This window comes from Aquarana catesbeiana, linkage group LG10 (genome assembly GCF_042186555.1).
Source record: "Aquarana catesbeiana isolate 2022-GZ linkage group LG10, ASM4218655v1, whole genome shotgun sequence".
NCBI classification, from domain to species: domain Eukaryota; kingdom Metazoa; phylum Chordata; class Amphibia; order Anura; family Ranidae; genus Aquarana; species Aquarana catesbeiana.
In genome coordinates this window covers 27,382,348-27,406,085 of record NC_133333.1, presented here as the reverse complement: position 1 = coordinate 27,406,085, position 23,738 = coordinate 27,382,348, and the positions used below count along the sequence as shown (strand labels likewise).

The following is a 23,738-nucleotide window of genomic DNA, read 5'->3' as shown; positions in this document are numbered from 1 at the left end:
TGATGACTGATGGCCATGAGCGATCGCGGGCACGAGAGGCAGAACAGGGACGTGTGTGTAAACACACACATTCCAGTTCTGTGAGGAGAGGATAGAGAGATCGTGCGTTCCTACAAGCTGGGAACCACGATCTCTCATCTCCTATAGTCAGTCCCCTCCCTCCTCAGTTAGAACACACACTGAGGGAACACAGTTAACCCCTTGATCGCCCCCTAGTGTTAACCCCTTCCCTGCCAGTGACATTTATACAGTAATCCGTGCATTTTTATAGCTCTGATCGCTGTATAATTGTCAATCGACCCAAAAATGTGTCAAAAGTGTCGGATGTGTCCACCATAATGTCACAGTCTCGATAAAAAATCGCAGATCACCTATTTTGTAGACGCTATAACTTTTGCGCAAACCAATCAATATACGCTTTTTGCGATTTTTATTACCAAAAATAGAAGAATACACATCAGCCTAAACTGAGGAAAGAATTAGCGTATTTAAAAAATATATATATTTATTATAGTAAAAAGTACAAATTATTGTGTTTTTTTCAAAACTGTCACTCTTTTTTTGTTTATAGTGCAAAAAATAAAAAACTCAGAAATAATCAAATAACACCAAAAGAAAGCTCAACTTGTGGGAAAAAAAGGACATCAATTTTGTTTGGGTACAGCGCCGCACGACTGCGCAATTGTCAGTTAAAGCGACATAGTGCCGAATCGCAAAAAAATGGCCCGGTCATTGAGCAGCCAATTCTTCCAGGGCTGAAGTTGATAATACCGTGTTAAGTGAGGGCATCCTGTTCACCAGAACTTCATACTAAAAGGGAAACTCCACTTTAACATCCCCCCCTTTCCTCTCCCACTTTTTTTTTTTTTTTTGGGGGGGGGGGGTACAGGTACAGGTGAGGTGCCTAGTTTTAGCAGGTATCCACTTTTATACTTCTGCTTCAGCCACATAGGCATTTAAAGAAGAAGTTCTCCACCCTCCCTAATCTGCCTGCAACCTTCTGAGACACGTCACAGGTCCCAGAAGGCTGTAGGTCCATTTAGAAAGCTCAGCGCGACTCGGGTATGCACAGTGGAAAGCTGGCTGTGAAGCTGCAAGAAGTCACAGCTGGCTTCCCTTATGCTGCATACACACGAGTGGAATGTCCGACAGAAAAAGTCAGATGGAAGCCTTTCATTGTCTATTCCGATCGTGTGTATGCCTCATCTGACGGACCTAGAAATAGAACATGTTCTAAATATTTCCGACGGAACCAATTCCTATCGGGAAAACCGCTCGTCTGTATGCTGTTCCGACCGACCAAAAAAGACGCATGCTCTGAAGCAAGTACGAAACGGAAGCTATTGGCTACTGGCTATTGAACTTCCTTTTTCTAGTCCTGTCGTACGTGCTGTACGTCACCGCGTTCTGGACGGTCGGACTTTGGTTTGACCGTGTGTAGGCAAAACCGCTTGAATGGAATTCTGTCGGAGTTCCGTCGGAGAAACCTTCGGAGTTTATTCCGACGGCAAAACCAGTCGTGTGTACAGGGCATTAGTCAACATGCCGCTGCCAGGGACCGAAAGACCAGCAAAGAACTGGCCCAGGTGGGGATCACGCTGGATCCTTGAACAGGTAAGTGTCCCTTTTTTAAAAGTCGGCAGCTACAGTATTTGTAGCTGCTGACTTTTATTTTTTATTTTTTGTTGAGATTGAAGAACCGCTTAAATTAGTAATCGCTAACTTCTGATTTTTTTTTCCTAATTTCTTAAAATGTAAGTAGTTCCCAAAAATGACTCAGATATACCAAACATTTGGAGGAAGTAGAGACAGAGGACAAAAGCTCAAGAAAGAGTGAAATGAAATGAAATGAACAATAGAAGAAGAAAAGAGAATACAGAGGAGACCTATGGCAGGAATTGTAAAGGAGAAGGCTACGATTAACATTAGCAGGTAATGTTACCAAGAGAATTTGATGCTTTATAAAGGAGCAGTATGCAATCTTTTCTATGGTGTCTTTCCCACTCCTACCAATTATAAGGGAGAATCCCTCTTCTCCTATATTCTTCTACCACTTCTTCTCATCGTCACCTTCTTCACTGGCACATAATCAAAGTTTCCTCCAGTCTGCTTCCTTATTATATCTTTTTCACTAATTTCAAGTTACTTTATCCCCTAATTGTAACTATTTCACTGTCTTTATACAACCTTCACATCTTCTGCATTGTAATTTATATATAGGTAATAGTGCCGTGCAATACAATTAATAATCTACTGTGGTCTGTGCCTTAGTGTATGACTTAAACAAATAATAGTGCTTTAGTGCATGTATCTACTTTTTAGTACATACTCAAATAAATACCAAAGGAAAACAATTAATATACTGTATATACAAATAAGGTGCTATTTTTGTGCCATTGAACCTTCCAAAAATAGGAATACTTCAATACATTTGCCTACTATTCAATATACACTCAGCAGCCACTTTTTTTAGGTAAACCTGTTCAATTGCCTGGTAACATAAATTCCTAAACAGCCAATCACAGGACAGTAGCTCAATGCATTTAGGCATCTAGACTAGGAGAAGACAACTTGCTGAAGTACAAACCGAGCTTCAGAATGGGGAAGAAAGGGGATTTAAGTGACTTTGAATGTGGCATGGTTGCTGGTGCCAGACGAGCTGGTCTGAGTATTTCAAAAACTGCTGATCTACTGGGATTTACATGCACAGCCATCTCTAGGGTTTACTGAGAATGGTCCAAAAAAAAAGAAAATGTCCAGTGAGCGGCAGTTGTGTGGACCAAGATGCCTTGTTGTTGACAGAGGTCAGAGGAGAATGGGCAGACTGGTTCCAGATGGAAGAAAGGCAATAGTAACTCAAATAACCACTCGTTACAACCAAGGTATGCAGAATACCATCTCTGAATGTACAACACATCCAACCTTGAAGCTACAGCAGCAGAAGACCACACCGGGTGCCACTCCTGTCAGCTATTGAGGCAACAATTCACACAGGCTCACCAAAATTGGACAATAGTAGATTGGAAAAATGTTGCCTGGTCTGATGAGTCTCGATTTCAGCTGCGACATTCAGATGGTAGGATCAGAATTTGGAGTAAACAACATGAAAGCATGGATCCATCCTGCCTTGTATTAACTGTTCAGGCTGGTGGTGGTGGTGTAATGGTGGGGGGGATATTATCTTGGCACACTTTGGGCCCCTTAGTACTAATTGAGCATCATTTAAACACAACGGCCTACCTGAGTATTGTTGCTGACCATGTGCATCCCTTTATGACTTCAGTGTCCCCATCTTCTGAGGTCACTGTACTCCAATGGCCTTCACAATCACCAGATCTCAATCCAATAGAGCACCTTTGGTATGTGGTAGAACGGGAGATTTGCATCATGGATGACAAATCTGCAACAACTGCGTGATACTATCATGTCTCTATGGACCAAAATCTCTGAGGAATGTTTTCAACACCTTGTTGAATCTATGCCAGGAAGAATTAAAGCAGTTCTGAAGGCAAAAGTGGGTCCAACATGATACTAGCAATGTGTACCTAATAAAATGGGTGGTGAGTGTATGTGCTCTTACTGTGGAGACTCTCAAATTATAGAGTTAGGACTGCAGTACACCCTGGTGCCGTGATATGGCCAATGCAGCTTACGCATGTATTTGCAAATGTGTACAAACGAAATCCCTTGGTTTTAAATGTGAACTGTTAGACAGGGTCAATTCAGTTTGGTGCAGGCTGGCTGGTAAGAGATTTGGGAATTTTTAATACTTTGCTCCATTCTGTAAATGCAGGTTACTGTATAGGTTGGGGTGGTTGACATTTTTTTCCATAGACACTTAGGCAGCAAAACACATTTTTGTAGACTTTGGAAGAGTTAGAACTTCTTTAAAGACTTACTGCTGTTTGAGTCCTCACTGGGGAGACTCCCCTTTCTTGTGGTTGCTTAGCTAGGAAATGAGAAGAAACATTTTCTAGCAGGAACAAGGACAGCAATAATTCAATCTGAAACATCCTCACGATATCCAAAAAATGTTTTATATTTTTGGGTGAACTAAATTTTTAGGTTGGTAGAGAGATTCTGGTAAATGTAGTTCTTTAGCTCCTCTGTAATCTTTAGAGCAGTGTGTGATTATTTTTGGCAGTTCTGTGTTTTACTGGCTTCAAGTGTAAGTCCATGCAAAATCGAAAATCCCTGCATCTATAGCCACCAGGGATCCAACACTAACTTCTCTATCCCTGTAAAGAAAAGATGAGTATACATACCTTTTTGGAAGCCGATCTGACCACTCCGACCCACTACGACCCGATCTCCAGGGATGGTGTTAACCTCCAGCAGGGCTTGGGTGCAATCCGAACACCTGGAGCTCCTGTCCAGCAGTGAGGTCCAAAAGAGAAAACTTCAAAGGCTGGCAATGATATGTGGTAAGAGGATCGTTCATAATGCTAGCATGAGAAGCAGCGACCTTGGTCGACAGACACCTCCACCAGCAAACCTTATTTTCTGGCTGTGATCTTTGTATTAGCAACACGATTGGGTTAAAAAAAGGAAGTTCCTACAAAAACACTATCATCTGTGAGGATAATTAGTTTCTGGCCAAGGTTGCTGCTTCTCATGCTAGCATTATGAACGATCCTCTTACCACATAGCATTGCCGGCTTTTGAAGTTTTCTCTTCTGGACCTCACTGCTGGACAGGAGCTCCAGGTGTTTGGATTGTGGATGGCCCAAGCCCTTCTGGAGGTTAACACCATCCCTGTTGGCATAAACGCGCTTTTGACCTTCTGTAATTAGGAGGTCCACCATTTCTGGTAAGCGTATTTTGGCTTATGTGGTGGAGGATATTGTCACCTATCATTGGAAGAATTTATTTCCACCTTTCTTCACGAGGGATCTTTTAATTCCATCTATCCGGTTATTGGAGTTCTCATTTATCTGGATTGCACTTGTTTCCTTCTTTCTTTGTTTGCGCTGCACTTACCATTGTTTTACAAATTATTTTTAGGTTTGTGTGATTTCCTGTAGTGTTCAGCTTGCATTCGTTTATACTCTAATATTGTGTTTCCGCTGATTGCTCCCTGTTGTATATAAATTGTAAGTATATGGCTGGAATGTGATATCCTAGTGACTGTTGCAGCTTAAACCCTTTGAGCATCTGCTCCAGTGTTGCTGATTTGGGACCGTTCCTTTGCTCAGAGTCCCAGGGTTGTTCAGAGTCCTCAGTGTTCTCCTATGGTCTGTCAAGAGGATAATTGTTCTGAAGAGTGAAGACAAAGCAAAGCGTGTCCCCTACTACTTAGTGCACTAATTCTGGAGTACCCCAAGACTCACCTTGCACCCTAAGTTTAATGAGCATTACATCTTCAAAAAACATTCCCTGCCTGGTCCTTGAGTTGTGAGACTCTTTGTGTTGCTACGTGCCTGGCTGCCTTTACACCCATATGGGAAGAGAACCTGAGACAAATCCGTGGGGCCCGTCAGGGGTCTGCACTACATTTAAAATCAAAGTTTAGAGATTAAAAAAAAAAATATCCAGTTTTCATGCTATTCACCCCAGTTCAAAAGGAACAAACCAACCTTTTCCCTTGTCTTTGACTGCGAGGCAATTCCTGCCACTCACATGTAATGGTCTACATGACGTAATGGAAGGGCGAGCACATGACTTGTAATGGTGTTAGGTACTGTGTTTGCACATTAATATCTCTCTGAACTGATCACTCGACACTGACAAGTTTATTGTATTCTAGGGACTGTAGGCTGTTCATCACTTTCTAATATGACATTAAAAAGAAGAAGTTATCATCTGAGCTATTACCATATCCTCATTTATATTATATCCCACCTGTGGAGCGGTGAGTATAATATGTGTTGTTGTCTGACTTTGTATTGTAAAAAAAAAATCATTAAAGTGGATGTAAACCCTCACATATACCCAGTGAAGTGACTGGCCTCAGGTAATACACATAGATGAAACAAATCCTCCTACATAGGTTGTACCTGTTTATCTGCAATCTTCTCTTCTTTACATTCATTCAAATTCGAGCATTTATACAGCTTTCAGAAAGCAGGAGTAAGCAGTGGAAGTTACACAATGCAGAGCTCAATGGGGAGAGGTCTGGGAGCTGATTGCAGGGAAGAGACACCCCCCCCACCCCCTTCACACAGCACACAGGAACAAAGCTGAGGCTGTCAATGACAGAATGTGTGCTGGAACCAGTGGCGGTGCTAGGGGGTGGCTTTTGGGGCTATAGCCCCGAATCTGGGGCCCATAGCCCCGAGTCTCTGCAGGGGTCCCCAAGGGGAGGGGAGGCTCTCTGGGGACCCTGATGTAAGTGGGGGGCTCTCTGGGGACCCTGATGCAAGGAGGAGGCTCTCTGGGGACCCTGATGCAAGGGGGAGACTCTCTGGGGACCCTGATGCAAGGGAGAGGCTCTCTGGAGACCCTAATTTAAGTGGGAGGCTCTCTGGGGATTCTGATTCAAGGGAGAGGCTCTCTGGGGACCCTGGTGCAAGGGGGAGGCTCTCTGGGGACCCTGATGCAAGGGGGAGGCTCTCTGGGGACCCTAATGTAAGTGGGAGGCTCTCTGGGGATTCTGATGCAAGGGAGAGGCTCTCTGGGGACCCTGGTGCAAGGAGGAGGTTCTTTGGGGACCCTGATGCAAGGGGGAGGCTCTCTGGGGACCCTAATTTAAGTGGGAGGCTCTCTGGGGACCCTAATTTAAGTGGGAGGCTCTCTGGGGATTCTGATGCAAGGGAGAGGCTCTCTGGGGACCCTGATGCAAGGGGGAGGCTCTCTGGGGACCCTAATGTAGGTGGGAGGCTCTCTAGGGATTCTGATGCAAGGGAGAGGCTCTCTGGGGACCCTGATGCAAGGGGGAGGCTCTCTGGGGACCCTAATGTAAGTGGGAGGCTCTCTGGGGATTCTGATGCAAGGGGGAGGCTCTAGGGTTGCCACCTTTTCTTCAAATCGAACCCGAACACTTTAGCGGTGCACAGCAGTTTTTTCAATAGTATAAACTTTACATATATTTTGCGATTAAATAACGTTTCTAATCATATAAAGTTAATCACAAGAGTCCCACTTTACATCAGAGTCCACAGAGTTCACTTTTACATCTGAACTCACAGAGTAAGGGGGGACTCTGCATTCTTTGATGTAAGGGAAAACTCTGGGGACTCTAACATAAGGGATGCTCTGGGAACCCTGATTTAAGAGAAACACTGAGAACTCTGATGTACAGAGAGGACTCTGATGTAAGGGGGAACTCTGATGTAAGGAGTGCTCTGAGAACCCTGATTTATCTTAGCGTACTCACTTAGAGACAAGAGAAAAAAGGGGGGGAGCCTTCAGTCGTAGACAGGGATGGATGGTGAGCTCACTCACCACTTGGCTGTCAGCACCCTCACATCCATTTGTATCTGTGGCTGCTGGGCTTCACATTTCCCACCCCCATTTTCCTTTTCTAAGGCACAGCACTGGGGATTGGATTGTGGGCAGACACAGAGGAGTAGGAAAAAACAAACACTAATGCAGCAAAAGGCAGCAAGGTGTAAACAACAAGGGTGGGACTTTATATGAGGCCACGAAACGCGTCAAGCTATTTGATGTTGTAAACAAGTTACACATCCATTATGATATGAAAGTATTGATATTTCTACCTTATAAGGATTTAGGAACTATTGACCGTGCAGTTGTTATCTTTTTAACGTCTATACAACTTATGAACACTGGTGGACCCCTAAATTTTACCATTAATGTACATGATTGTAAACATGTTATTACTAGCTTTTGCCGGGGTGTAGATTGTGGCGCCTAGCTACGGGTGCATCTTCATGTATGTGCAATTCTATGTATGTCAAACATGTTCTCATGCAATATTAAACAATTTCTACCTCCCACCATATTGTTCATTTTGTCACCACGAGTCTCATATAAAGTCCCACCCTCCTTGTTTACTGCCTTTTGCTGCATTAGTGTTTGTTTTTTCGTCACAATTGACAGGGATGGAGGCACATGGCTTTACCCAGCCATGGCCTCATTTAAAGTCCCAATCTCCCAAATCCCCCCTTTCTTTTCATATACAGAGGAGTAGGAGCGGGAGGAATAGGAGCAGATCGATCAGTCTCTCCTCTCCCGTCTGTGTGTGTGTGGGGGGTGGGGGGAGAGAGAATGTTAATGCTGGCTTTAGGCAGTGTGAAAGAGAGTGTAACAGACACTCTTGGCTTAGACAACTGCAGCCAGCAACCCTGCTGGGAAGCCATAGTCCAGTGTGAATAATGTGTCCGGGTTTCAGGCAATCTGAAACCCGGACGCATGATTCCAAACCCGAACTGTCCAGGTGAATCCCGGACAGGTGGCAACCCTAGGAGGCTCTCTGGGGACCCTGATGCAAGGGGGAGGCTCTCTGGGGACCCTGATGCAAGGGGGAGGCTCTCTGGGGACCCTAATGTAAGTGGGAGGCTCTCTGGGGATTCTGATGCAAGGGAGAGGCTCTCAGGGGACCCTGGTGCAAGGGGGAGGCTCTCTGGGGACCCTAATGTAAGTGGGAGGCTCTCTGGGGATTCTGATGCAAGGGAGAGGCTCTCAGGGGACCCTGGTGCAAGGGGGAGGCTCTCTGGGGACCCTGATGCAAGGGGTTGGCTCTCTGGGGACCCTAATGTAAGTGGGAGGCTCTCTGGGGATTCTGATGCAAGGGGGAGGCTCTATGGGGACCCTGGTGCAAGGGGGAGGCTCTCTGGTTACCCTGATGTAAGGGTGGCTCTCTGGGTATATACACACACATATGTATATTACTGTATATACATGTGTATGCCCACCCAAGCATATGACTTTCTTTACTACCCTGCTATGGGCTCTAGCCCCAGATCTTTTGTAGACCTAGCAACGCCCCTGGCTGAAACTCCCTCTCTTGTCACATTTTAACCTTTTGGTTTTAGGAAAACTTGTCAGAAGTGACTCAGGCTGTTAGCAGAGGAAGGAGGCAGCAGACATAAATGACACTGCTCTGGATTGAGACAAGTACACACTATAGTGGGATAGAAAGTGCTCACTAACACAGATTTAGACAGATTTGTGAACAATATTTGAGAGAAATAGCCCTTTGTGTACATAGAAAAAGTCGTAGATCTTTGCGTTCAGCTCATGATAAATAGGGGCAAACACAAAAGTGTCGCGTTTATAATTTTGCTCAGTGTATATTTAAAAACAGATCAATCCTGATGTACTGATTTATTTCTCGAGGCCCTAAAACACCAAGACTGTACAATTATCATCCAAATGACCCCTTTTTGGAAAATAGACTGAAGCATTTAGTGAGAGGCATGGCAAGATTTTTGAAGTTGTCATTTTTTTTGTCACAATTTTTTGGAAAATGGAGACATTAAAGTTTTTTTCACATCTATTTTTTTACATAGTGTCACCAGAGCAGTACAGTGTCACCATATGACTGGTGTGGTGGTGATCAGGGAGAATGGTGCTTTTGATCTTTGTGACCTTTGATTGTATCTTTTGTCCACATACTATGTCACTGTTAACTTCAATACTTTTAAATAAAAACCTATTTACTGGTAAAAAAAAAAAAAAGAAAAAAAGAATGGTGACAGTATGTAAAAAAATAAATAAATACATAAATAAAGAAATATTTTTTTAAACATTTATTATTATTTTATTTTTAAACTTTATTTTTATTTTTTACATTTATTTACACCATCATCAGAGTAGCTCAGTGTCACCATATTGGGGGATGATCTGGGATTTTTTTTTTTACACTGTTATTTTTTATACCGCGAAGATCACTGTATAAGCAATAGCTTTAGTTGTCATGAATGGGTTAATCATACATGAACAGCTTGCTTTTGATTGTGATCTGTGATTGGCTAAGATAATCACATGATACAGGTAGCCAAGTACCATGTGATTGCTTTGGGTCAATCACAGATCACAGTAGTAAGTAAGTTGTTCGTGAATGGAACCCCATACATGAAAGGTTGTTTAAATTGTTATCATGAGATCGTTATGAAAAATCATAGCAATCACATGATACCCGGTTACCGATTATTGGTAACAGTGATCCGCTGTAGTTTTTTAGGAACAATATCCCATTTTGGCCTCTAGATGGAGCTGCAGATCATAGGAAACCACTGTATTAACCAGTTAACGATTGCCCTATAGCAGATTACTTCTACAGGGTGGTCGTTCTGTGGAGAATCATATATATATACATGAATCTGCACTTCTGCATAGGGCATCACAGGGGCGCCGCTTCTGTTGCAATTAGTCACAGCAGAAGCTGATCAGCAGGTGCCCGGCAATGGATGTCCGCCGCCACCCGCTGATCGGCAAGGAGACACACGGGGGATGGAGCTCTGCATATGTAAACAACACAGAGCTCTGTCCTGTCAGCAGGGATGTGGTGGATTTTGTTTCCCTGCAAAGCACATCCCTTAGTAAAAGCACCTCACCGTACACATAAACACTGGTTAGGCACACATGTAACCCTTTGTTCACCCCTGATGTTAACCCCTTCACTGCCAGTGTCATTAGTACAGTGACAGTGCATATTTTTGTAGCTCTGATCACTGTATTAGTGTCACTGGTTCCCACAAAGTGTCAAAAGTGTCAGTTGGTGTCAGATTGACCGCCACAATATCGCAGTCCCGCTATAAGTCGCTGATCGCTGTAATTACTAGAAAATATAAAAAAATATGTAGCAGAATACATACTGGCCAAAATTTATCAAGAAATTTAATTTTTATATTTTTTATAGAATGTTTTACAGCAGAAAGGAAAAAAATGTTTCCTTGGCAAAATTGTCGGTCTTTTATTGTTTATAGCGCAAAAAAAAAATAAAAAAACACAGTGGTGAATAAATACGACCAAAAAAAACTCTATTTGTGGGGTAAAAATGACATAAATTTCATTTGTTTACAGCATTGCCTGTACAATTTTCAGTTAAAGTAACGCAGTGTTGTATAGCAAAAAATGGTCTGGTCATGAAGGGGGGGGGGGGGGTAAATCTTCAGGACGTCAAGTGGCGAAATTTGGTTAGAATTTATTAAAAATGGGCAAATGTTGTTCCATTCATCCAATGATTTTTTTTTTTATTTTTAGAAATAGACCTCTATTTGTTTTTGTATCTGTACAGGTTTTTATTGTGGTTGAGGCCTTGTTTGGAAGGTTTTCCCTGACCATCTCCCCGGGCCAGAGAATGATGGAAAATCTCCAATGAGGATTAACTGCTTGCCAACCAGCCACCATCATTTTACTGCGGCAGGTCGGCACGATCCCGCGAACCGTCGTAGCTATACGTCGGCTCGCGAGATCGGGATAGCAGGAATGCACACACGCCCGCTGCACAGCGGGGGTGCCGATGCTCGTGTCTGACGGTCGTGATGACCGCCAGCCATGAGCGATCGCGAGCACAAGGGACAGAACACGGAAGTGTGTGTGTAAACACACAAATCCCTGTTTTGTTCTGAGAGGAGTGACAGATCATGTGTTCCTATTAGCTAGGAACCACGATCTGTCATTTCCTCTAGTCAGTCCCCTCCCCGTTCAGTTAGAATCACCTCCCAGGGAACACAATTAACCCCTTGATTGCCCCCTAGTGTTAACCCCTTCACTGCCAGTGACATTTTTACAGTAATCAATGCATTTTTAGAGCACTGATCGCTGTATAAATGCCAATGGTCCCAAAAATGTGTCAGAATTGTCCAATGTGTCCGCCATAATGTCGCAGTCACGATAAAAATCACCACCATTACTAGTAAAAACAATAATGATAAAAATGCCCCCTATTTTATAGATGTTATAACTTTTGCTCAAACCAATCAATATACGCTTATTGCGTTTTTTTTTTTACCAAAAATATGTAGAAGAATACATATCGGCCTAAACTGAGAAAAAAAATTGCTTTAAAAAAAAAAAAATGGGGATATTTATTATAGCTAATAGTACAAAATATTGTGTTTTTTTCAAAATTGTCGCTCTTTTTTTGTTTATAGTGCAAAAAATAAAAACCGCAGAGGTGATCAAATACCCCCAAAAGAAAGCTCTATTTGTGGGGGAAAAAAGGACATCAATTTTGTTTGGGTACAGTGTCGCACGACCACACAATTGCCGTATCGCAAAAAATAGCCTGGTCATTCAACAGCCAAATCTTCTGGGGCTGAAGTGGTTAATGAGCAAAAAAAAAAAAAAAATGGAGGATTTTCTTTCTAACAGGCTGTCAAGCATCGCAATGATAAGGGCGGGTACTGCTGAAAACGGAAAAATGCAGCAAAATCCATGACCATGCAAGTGGTGTGAAGAAAGCCTAAAAATGAAAGAGAAATACATGACCTATTTTATTTTTTTTAATCTGCAGGTATTGAAAGTAAATCAGATCCCGGATACAGTATAAAAGTGTCTAAGCATGTGACAGTTCAGCAAGGATTATGTGTGCACATTCCGTGCCTTTTTACTGTGCCTAAGGACGATGCCTTAACTAAAAATGCTAATGGAATTTGGTGCAATGAAAATGGGAAACCTGTGGCTTCAAAAAGGAATACAGTGTCTGAGAAAAATTACCGATTCCTTCTGACGGGAAATATACAGAGTGGGGACTGTTCTCTCTACATAGAAGATCCATTACCTGGCGATAAAGGTTCTTATTATTTCAGAGTGGAAGATAAAACAAAATTCAGCTACCTAAATATCCAGCCTTATGTAGAAGTAACAGGTAAGGAAAATAACAATGTGTCCTAGGAGCTTACAATCTACAACCATCAAATACAAAAATAAAACAGTCCCTGGTCTTCGACAATATACATGTGGCTATTATCGTATATAGACAGGGCAAAGACTTCCCACTTGTCGACCGCCTCGCTTACTGCGGCAAAGTGGCTCTCCTGTGCTGGATCACGTACCTAGTACATGATTCGGCACTTCCAGATAGGGGTCAAATGCGTGCTGCAGGCGCACCCACTGTGCTGTGATTAGACACAGCACAAGCCAATCAGCGGGTGTCGGCCAATGGATGACCGCCAGCACCCGCTGATCAGCGAGGAGGAAGTGTAAACAATGCAGAGCTTCGTCTTGTCAGGGAGGATGTGCTGGTTTTTGTTTCCCTGCAAAGCAGGGGAAAAAAACAAGCACATTCCTTAGTAAAAGCAGCAGACACAGTAAACACACTAAGCACTGTTAGGCACACATTTAAAGTGATATTAAAGTCTATTTTTGTTGTTGTTATAAATAAAAAACATGTCATACTTACCTGCTCTGTGCAGTTGGTTTTGCACAGAGCAGCCAAGATCCTCCTCTTCTCAGGTCCCTCATTGGCACTCCTGGCCCCTCCCTCCCGTTGAGTGCCCCCACAGCAAGCAGATTGCTATGGGAGCACCCGAGCCGCAGCCTTATTCAGACATGGAGCCGCAGCTCTGCCCTCTTTCTCTCCTCCATGGCTGACTGACTTTGATTGACAGCAGCGGGAGCCAATGGCGCCGCGCTGCTGTCTCAGCCAATTAGGAGGGGAGTCCCAGGCAGACCAGATCGGTTCGTTTCAGAACTCCTGAACAGAGAAAAAGTTCTGACCCAAACGGCGAGCTCTATTAAAGTTTATGGGACACAAACTTGAAAAATTTAAAGTTTCCATTTTGAAGGCTTATATTCAAGCCATTGGCCATAAAAAAGATATGGGGGTCTGGGTACTGCCCTGGGGGACATGTATCAATGCAAAAAAGATTTTTTAAAAGATTGTTTTTACAGGAGCAGTGATTCTATTTAAGCTTAAAGTACAACAATAAAAATGAAAAATTCCTTTAAATATAGTGCCTGGGGTCCCCTTAGTCTGCCTGCAAAGTGACGCATCTGTAGCATGTATAAAACATGCTGCAGCAAAAATGACATTTCTAAAGAAAAAAATGCACCTAATGACATTGAAATTGCAGGCAATACAATACTATTGCAATAGAAAAATGTAAAAAAAAACAGTGTGGGGTCAACCTCCTAGTCCATGCCGGGCCCCCACATCAATTTTTTTAAAATGACAATTCAAATTCATACTAGACCCTTATCTGAGCATGCAGCCTGCCAGGCCAGGAAAAGGGGGGGGAGACAAGCGAGTGCCCCCTCCTGAACCATACCAGGCCACATGCCCTCAACATGGGGGATGGGTGCTTTAGGGCAGGGGGGCTTTGCCCTTCCACTCCAAAGCATCTTGTCCCCATGTTGTTGGGGACAAGGGCCTCATCCCCACAACCCTGGGCTGTGGTTGTTGGGGTCTGCGGGCAGAGAGCTTATCGGAAACTGGAAGCCCCCTTTAAGAAGGGAGCCCCTAAATCCCAGCCCCCCATGTGGATGAGTGTGGGGTACACCCGTCAAACAGCCTGCAAATTTGTGTGTTCCCCCGAATGGTGCGAACAGCCAATGTTCTGCCCGAACTCTTGCTCGGGCTGAACCGTTCACCCAATGCTACTCATTCACATAGATGGGGGGCCGGGATCTGGGGCCCCCTTCTTAAAGGGGGCTTCCAGATTCCAATAAGCGTTCTGCCCACAGACCCACCAGCCCAGGGTTGTGGGGATGAGGCCCTTGTCCCCATCCCTATGTTAACAGCATGTAGCCTGATATGGTTCAGGAGAGGAAGGGGGGATCTCACTCGTCCCCCCTTTCCTGGCAGGCTGCTTGCTCGAATAAGGGTCTGGTATGGATTATGGGGGGGACCCCATAAGGTTTTTTTTGTACTTTTCATTTTGTTTTTTTTTATTCTGCTGTCAGCGGGGAAGCCTGTGGCCAGCTTCCTGGCCTGCTCCTTAACAACCAGCTATTTACTGCACCCTGATTGGGCAAATCTTTGCCCAATCAGAACTCAGAATGCGCTGTGCAATGAATTTGCATACCATGTGATTGTGACTGGCTGGCAATGGAGCCAGTTCATACATGTCCGGGGTGGCTGCAGTGCTGTTTTTAAAAGGGTCCTGTGTGTTTTTGGGTCTGGTTCAGGTGCGAATTTAGGGATAAATTTGCACCGAATCACACCGGAGGCCTGCCCCTTATGACGTCATCATCCCATCATGCCCCGGGTGGTGATGTCATAAGGGGGCGGGGCCTCCAGAGGACGTCACCCGGTGACCCTGCCCATGCCGAAAGAAGAGCAAAGGGAGAAGACAGCGGAGAAGACCTGGCAAAAGAGGGAGTAGATAATGGAGGAGTCCCAGAAGAAGACAGTGGACAGAGGGAAAAGAACCGGAGAGAGTGGAGAGGGGAGAAGAACGAACAGAAGCAGAAGAAGTCAGCAGAGGAGGCAGAAGAGAAATGACATAAGAAATGATGTGCATGAGCTTCTATCCGAAGTTATGATCCAATGGAAGGTCCAGAATGTGTAATAATATTGGGAAGGTACTCCTTGACTGTGATGTACTAATTCTATCTCCTAGTATAAACTCCGGAGATATTGTGGTCCAGAGGAGGATATTTGTTCAACAGCTATATAAATATCTTGGCTTAATGGGCAAAGTCCCTGCCCATACGGAATGGCCAGAGTTTATGTATGAACACTCCTCCGTCACACACCATTAAATTCCAAGTTACATTCCAAGTTGCATATGATGAACACATTCAGATCATATCACAGCCCGCCACAAGACGACCACTGACTTGCTAAAGAAGCTAAGGGTAAAGGTGATGGACTGGCCAAGCATGTCTCCAGACCTAAACCATATTGAGCATCTGTGGGTCATCCTCAAATGGAAGGTGGAGGAGCACAAGGTCTCTAACATCCACCAGCTCCGTGATGTCATCATGGAGGAGTTTTAGAGGACTCCAGTGGCAACCTGCGAAGCTCTGGTGAACTCCATGCCCAAGAGGGTTAAGGCAGTACTGGAAAGTAATGGTGGCCACACAAAATATTGACACTTTGGGCCCGATTTGGACATTTTCACTTTGGGGTATACTCACTTTTTGTTGCCAGCGGTTTAGATATTAATGGCTGTTTGTTGAGTTATTTTGAGGGGACAGCAAATTTACACTGTTGTACAAGCTGTACACTCACTACTTTACATTGTAGCAAAGTGTAATTTTAATCAGTGTTGTCACATGAAAAGAGTATTATTATTATTATTATTATTATTATTATTATTATTAATATACAGGATTTATATAGCGCCAACAGTTTGCGCAGCGATTTACAACATGGGGCAAACAGTACAGTTTGTGTACAGTACAGTACACAAAATGTGAGGGGTGTACTCACTTTTGTGAGATACTGTATATATATATATATATATATATATATATATATATATATATATATATATATATATATATATATCTATATGCATTATGGGTACAGATTGTATTAACATTCATGTGAGTGAGATGGATGAATGGTTTTAGGTAAGTGTGAGGTAGTGCATTATGGTACCGTTTTTAGTATTCACATGTTTGATACACTAATAAAATGATGATTCTATAGAGCCCAGATGGCTGAAGTATATAAGTTATTCATTTTCTGAGGGGGGTTGTGCTAAATCAAGTTATTATTTACTCAGTTTTGGCTAATTGCTCTCACTGATGACTACCACCTCTTTAATTTTCATTATTGTGTTTATGGAGTGGCCATTGAGAGGATAGGGTTTGGAGGGTCCATGTTCAGGTATTTAATAAGGACAAAACTGGAGTTGTTTGAGTGGGCACCATCTACCTCCATTCTATGTTTTTATTTGTCATCATACAGAATCTTTTACATCAGGGTTCTAATTTTCAACTTATGGAACGTTTTTTTCTGTTCATTATCTTTGCAGAGCTAACAGATAAGCCCGAGATCTCACCCATAAAGAGCTGGCTTGTTGGGGAAAAGTTGGAAATGGAATGCACATTTACTGATAACTGTAAGAGAACAAGCCAACAGATGAAATGGGAAGGAAATTATCAGAATTATCAGGTTCCAAGTGTTACCCATACTACAAGTCATATAAATGGCCTAAATATCCACCACTCCATTATCAGCTTCATTGTGAGCAAGGAACAGAACAACTCTCCATTGTCATGCATGTTATGGCTAACAAAGAGGGTGACTGCTATAAACCACATTACTTTAAATGTTGAGTGTAAGTTTCTTATCATTCTGAAATTAAATACAATGTATGTTAGATGTGTACAATTTAAAGTGTATCTAAAGCCAAAGCTCTTTTTTTGATGGAGTAGTTAGAAATTAGAACCTCTGTCAGTTCTAATTGCTGTCTGTGTCCCCATTGAAGAGAATTGCCCCTCTCCCTCCTGGTGACCTCTGTCATCAGGGACTGACAGTAAAGGGAAATTCTAAATTTTTTTTATTGTTGCCAGGTCAGCAATAGAGGGGACGTCTTCCACTGTGGCTACCTGGTCCTGGTGATGACTGTCTAACAGGACATTAGAGAGATTGTTGAATAGGTTTTAGGGTTTTAATGGTTCCCTATTCTATCCAGAGTGAGAAAGAAAAACAAGTTTGGAATTCATACTTTACCTGGTTCTGAAGCTTGTTTATAGGAGCACACCTGTCTTTCTATAATTCAAGTCAGAGGGATTTATGGAAGAAAAAGAATACAGATTTTAATAAACGACATCAACCTTTTATGATTTTCTTGTTAAAAGACTCATTTTAATTATACATAGATAAAAATTATTGATCATTTATAAAATACCCAGAAAAAATAAATTATCATGGGGTATGATTGTAGATATGTTGGATATTGCAACAATATATCACCTTCTATCATTCAAGTCATTCCACTTAACATTGTCCAGCTAAAAAATGTTGTGTAAATATCCAAGCTATCACTATGTTCACATTATGAAAACAGTCCCAATTCTGGTTCTGTTACTAGGTGACTTCAATCAACGCATTTCGTAATGTATTACTGCTTTATCAGGAGTATTGTTGGAGGTAGGATTGCAGTGGTAATGCAATAACAGCAATCAACACCACCGATGCAGATAGATATCCCCTAATAAGCAGGCACAAGAACGCACACAAGGATGGGAGAGAACCCCTACAAAAGCACCAAGGCTAGAGAGTCCCCCTATAGCACCCTGCATTGATTATTTATATGTAAAATAAAAATGTTGTGTAAATAGTTATAACAAGAAATACAATATCAGTTTGAAAACGTATATACTCTAAAGCAGGGGTCCTCAAACTACGGCCCTCCAGCTGTTACGGAACTACACATCTCATGAGAAATTGTAAAACACTGACATTCACAGACATGACTAGGCATGATAAAAATTGTAGTTCCTGAACAACTGGGGGGCCATAGTTTGAAGACCCCTGCTCTAAAGCCTCGTGCCAGGCAAAAACTATTTCTTTTTGCCACCCCTCTTCTCACCTTTCTTTAACCCTTGCTACTTGTGAAACCGATTATGCTCATCCTCTGTCCTGGGTCTCTCGCTGATAGTTCTGGGTGAGTGGACCACTGATCTAGTGCTGCAAAGCCCCCCTGAGATCTCCTGTCCCCTTATGTCCCTGACCCTTCCCATGATTACACCATCTTCATCTGGATCCTGAGAGGACCCCACCACTGAATATCCATTAGAAAAAATCCATGTCATTCAGGGACATTTTTTCAATTTAATAATAATTTAAAAAAAGTAATACATAGCTGTATTAATTAGTGTATTTTATATCAGCCTGAGGGTGAACTTTAACTGTTTTGTTTTTCAGATCCTCCTTCGGTGGATATTACTATAGATGGTACGTTCTCAGTTAACATGTTTTGTTTAGTTTATGGCATAAGTATGTATAACCTGATCCAGCAGACTTTAGTCATCTGATCCTACTCGACAGTCCTTGCTGACAGATCTCATTGGAAAAAGTAGTGGGCCACAATGGCAAATTTCCGTCAAATGGTATTGTTTTCCTGTGGTGTAAAAATTGAAGCACCACAGCACTGCTAAGAGGTCCAAATAAAACTTTATTCCAATAAAAGTCAAATAGACAAATCAAAAAGTAGCCAACGTGTTTCAGGGGTTCAAGCATACCCTCTTATTCAAGACTTGATTGAACACATTGTGAATAGATTAGAAGTGAACTGGACCTTTAATGTTATGTCTTCCAGTGTGATTGCAGGCATAGGCCTTGTCAGAAACTGGTTTTGCAAGGCTTCTCAATTCTAGTCTGTGGGTTCAAGAGGAGACTGCACAAAAGCCTCTTAGTGGACCGATTGGCAGAGGCGTTCATTGTAATACTGTATGTGTAAGGATATTGGAGTTATATGGTTTAATAGATATCCTATTTCTTTATTTCACCGGAAAAAAAAAAAAAATGTTTTGTGGTTTTAAATTGCCACTTCCTCAGTTCAGGGTGATAACATTGGTTTTTGTGGGTACAAGTTTCATAGGGTATATAGGATAGTAATGTTATCACCCTGAACTGAGAAAGTGGAAATTGCAAAACATGACATTTTTTGCTGAACCACATTTAAGCAGATTGTCCTTTTTGAGCCAACTAACTACACTATAAGAGGTCTCAGGCCCCCCTCTTTTCTTTTCCATTGGGCACCCGAGCTGTACCAGGGACCACTGGCCAGCCCTTCAGGGCTGAACCTCAGAGACATAAGTTGGCCACCACACACTAGATCACTTCTAGTCTATTTACATTGGTTTTAATCAAACCTTGATGAAGGAGGGTGTGCTTGGACCCCCAAGACACATTGGATATTTTTTTGAATTGTTCTCCTGACTAAAGTTGTAACTGGACCTCTTAGCAGTGGTGTGGTGCTACCATTTTTGTTAAATTACACTAGAAGCCAAAGAGACCATGGAAATCCTCTACTTTTCCACTTTCTTCAAACAGATCTGTCCAGTTGGAAGTTGACACTGTTGTTAAAGTCCAGCTCTGGGCTTCAGATGTCCTCCATTTGCTGCCCCCTTTCCCCGTTGGAGGAGGTTTTCATTATTGGCACACTTTAAAACACTCGATAAGTGTAGAAATCTGGAAAAGTGGGTATATGCAGTGCTGAAAATGTACATTTATAAAAGTCTCTAAATGTTGGTACAAAAGTTATTTTCTGGAGTCACCCAAAGTGTAAATCAAACAGACTAGAGTGAATAATAAAATCCTCCACTGAACATCAACACACAGGGCCTCTTACCCCAAATAGTGGACCACTAGATTATGGGTGGTTAAACAGGCATAGTGTATATCCACAGGCTAGTCACATCTCCACTAAGAGATCAAGCACCTGGATCTTATGCAGCCCTCACAGATGGTAGATCCACAGGTCAATGTATAGAAATAAGAGAAAACGACTCCTCATGGTGCAGTATATCAAATCAGTGTATAATTTGTTATAAAAAGAATTCCAGAGTACTCACATTTAAAATGATAAAAACGAGCATGTCATGAAGTATAAAATAAAGAGATGTTTCCAACCCACAAGATGACCACGGTCAGCATGTATAGCATTGTGACATCAGATCCCAGGCTCCAACCTACGCATTTCATCCAATGAGCAACATCATCAGGGGCATGGCTACTTCAGTCTGAGGAAAAGTAAGTGTAGAAATCTAGCAGCAGAACTGTGGGTGCTGGATATAGGGACTTCATAGAAGCTCAAAAATATTTAGATTAGGTCAATGCAGCCTTTTTTTTTTGCTCCATTGATTGTTGAATGATATATTTTTTCGGACCTTGGAATATTAAATAAACAAAAACTCAAATCCACACTACAAAATCACACAGTACACACAACAAACTTCAAATCCACCGCATGGCTTATGGCAAAAGGGGGTCTGCATGTAAGGGTGAATCACTTTGATGTGCGTGGTGAAGCATGAATGCAAATTACATTACACCCTTACATATAAGAGTTTCTACATTGCTACATATAAAACGTATGCTACTTAATTAAGGAGGGGGCGAGTACAATGGAAAAATGTATCTCTTGATATTGCATTATCAAATTCATATGTAATACATATGTTAAGGTCAAGTGCAATATTTTTTATACCAATAACTTTTACTTTGGTCTGTAAGGTTCTTCCACAGATAAGACCTTATCCATTATTGTGATAGAAGGACAAACTAAGAGCTTGGAATGTAATGTGGACAGTAACCCCGTGGCTGAAATTACCTGGTTTCATGAAGACAGACAGCTACCAGTGATTAACCAATCATTAACCTACATATTAAAGAATATCAGTCTTAATCATACAGGAAGATACAGTTGCAAAGCATGTAATCAATATGGGACTGCAGACAAAACCATTTATATCTCGGTACACTGTAAGTATATTTATAATATTATTTGCTTCCTATGAAAGATATGGTTCCATAGCCAAGTTACACTTCAAAAAATGTCAGCAATTACTTAAATGTAAAGTGTTTACTTTAGGTGTACTAGAATTATGGTAAACCTAGAAACCTAATGGTGCCTTTCAGATACCTTGCTTACTGCCCTAAAAACGAGAGGGTCGGGCTGCAGACTGGAGCTCAACTCCAGACAGGAAACCTCCACTCCACTCTTGTTTGCTTTTTTTTGCTTCAACCTTAATGTATCAAACAACCAATAGACACAATAATTCTGAAAACTAAACATTTTGCATGCTCTCTTGTTCTTAACCCCTTAGTGATGCAGCTTCAGAAAAAAATTAAGTAGCTTAAGGACAAAAAATGTTTTGACATTTTTGTTATGTCTGTGTTAAACCATATTTTCCATACTGCTTTTGAAATGACAAAAAGGGCTTTAATTTGATGTGACACACACATATAACTTCTTATTTATTAAAAAAAAATTCAAACAAAAACCCAAAAAATGCAAAAAAAATCCTTATTTTTTTCAAAGTTCAGGCAGTAATGAAGTGTATATAATTACTGCATCTAAAGAAAGGTAGTTGACAAAAAGTTCCTTTATTTGTCCTGATTTACAGGGTAGGTCGTATGTCTGGGTCAAGATTACAGTAATATTACGTACACGTACACATAAAGATTACGTACACACGGTTGGATTTTCCGACTGAAAATGTTTGATGGGAGCTTTTTGTCGGAAATTCCGACCATGTGTATGCTCCATCGGACATTTTCCATCGGAATTTCTGTCACACAAAATTTGAGAGCTGGTTCTCAAATTTTCCGACAACAAAATCCGTTGTTGTTAATTTCCGATCGTGTGTACACAATTCCGACGCACAAAGTTCCACGCATGCTCGGAATCAAGCAGAAGAGCTGCACTGGCTATTGAACTTCATTTTTCTCGGCTCATCGTACGTGTTGTACATCACCACGTTCTTGACGTTCGGAATTCCGGGCAAGATTTGTGTAACCGTGTGTATGCAAGTCAAGTTTGAGCCAACATCCGTCGGAAAAAATCCATGGATTTTGTTGTCGGAATGTCCGATCGTGTGTACAAGGCATAACAGTAAAATAAGGAAAATCACAATAACTACCATGAACCCTGAATGGCGAAAAATACTAAAATAACAATAACCAAATGTATTTTAAAAAATACCTCCTAAAGGGTTAAAAAAAATGACAGGTTAACCCTTAAATAAATAGGAAAAACAAACTCACTGTGAGCCATTTACACTAAAATTAACTCTTTCCCTGCTTTTTGATCACTGCAAGCAGTGATCAGACAGCAGTGAGGGTTTTAATTGTGTAAAAAATGTAAGGGGGTGCTAAAAAGGCTTTTTTTTTTTTTTTTACAGTAATTCAGTTGCTAATGTAATGAATCATTTTGATTAACCTTACATAATAAAAACAAGCATAAATCACTGTGAATGAACATTAAGAACAAGAAAGCATGCAAAATGTTTCAATTTCAGAATTATTGTGCCTATTAGTTGTTCGTTAAGTTGTCCAGAGTGGAGCTTGGGTAAGTGGAGGTTACATGTTTCCTGTCACAAGTTTTTCAGTCTGTGGGCAAGTGGAGGTCGCATGTTTCCTGTCTGTGAATGAGTGGAGGTCGCATGTTTCCTGTCTATGGATGAGTGGAGGCCACATGTTTCCTGTCTATGGATGAGTGGAGGTTGCATGTTTCCTGTCTATGGATGAGTGGAGGTCACATATTTCCTGTCTATGGATGAGTGGAGGCCACATGTTTCCTGTCTATGGATGAGTGGAGGCCACATGTTTCCTGTCTATGGGTGAGTGGAGGTCACATGTTTCCTGTCTATGGATGAGCGGAGGCAACATGTTTCCTGTCTATGGATGAGTGGAGGTCACATGTTTCCTGTCTATGGATGAGTGGAGGCCACATGTTTCCTGTCTATGGATGAGTGGAGGCCACACGTTTCCTGTCTATGGGTGAGTGGAGGCCACATGTTTCCTGTCTATGGATGAGCGGAGGTCACATCTTTCCTGTCTATGGATGAGTGGAGGCCACATGTTTCCTGTCTATGGATGAGTGGAGGCCATATGTTTCCTGTCTATGGATGAATGGAGGCCACATGTTTCCTGTCTATGGATGAGTGGAGGTCACATGTTTCCTGTGCAACCCAAAACCAAAGACATTCTAAGCTTACCGACCAGTCTGCAACCAACCGAATTATCCTGTCTAACAATGTGCATTAAAAATTGGTTTAGTTTGCACAAATTTTGTGTAAGCTACAGAGCCCCGTCAAGGGACCCCAGTATCCATAGTCCTAACTCAAAATTTTGAGAGCCCCCACAGTGGAAGCACATGCATTATAATGGATAGGCAGAGGGCAGGTGAACCTGCAGAGACACATCCCTCCTTAATGGTACAGGGGCACACTGGATACCCAGCATACAGCAAAATGACAGC

General features: G+C 42.1%; 1 protein-coding gene across 2 annotated transcripts in view; it reads left to right on the top strand.

Moving 5' to 3' along the window:
* Positions 1 to 1,690: 1,690 nt before the first annotated feature.
* Positions 1,691 to 23,738, top strand: part of LOC141110486 (sialic acid-binding Ig-like lectin 13) — an 83,789-nt gene continuing 61,741 nt past the window's right edge. Inside the window, exons 1-6 of one of the 2 annotated variants that reach the window (XM_073601851.1) lie at positions 1,691 to 1,932; positions 5,747 to 5,851; positions 12,365 to 12,718; positions 16,779 to 17,084; positions 18,677 to 18,706; positions 20,990 to 21,238. In XM_073601851.1, the coding sequence (XP_073457952.1) occupies positions 5,776 to 5,851; positions 12,365 to 12,718; positions 16,779 to 17,084; positions 18,677 to 18,706; positions 20,990 to 21,238 (1,015 nt within the window). In that variant the 5' untranslated portion in view covers positions 1,691 to 1,932; positions 5,747 to 5,775. The remainder of the gene's footprint in view (positions 1,933 to 5,746; positions 5,852 to 12,364; positions 12,719 to 16,778; positions 17,085 to 18,676; positions 18,707 to 20,989; positions 21,239 to 23,738) is intronic. The other variant, XM_073601852.1, reaches the window with a different exon arrangement.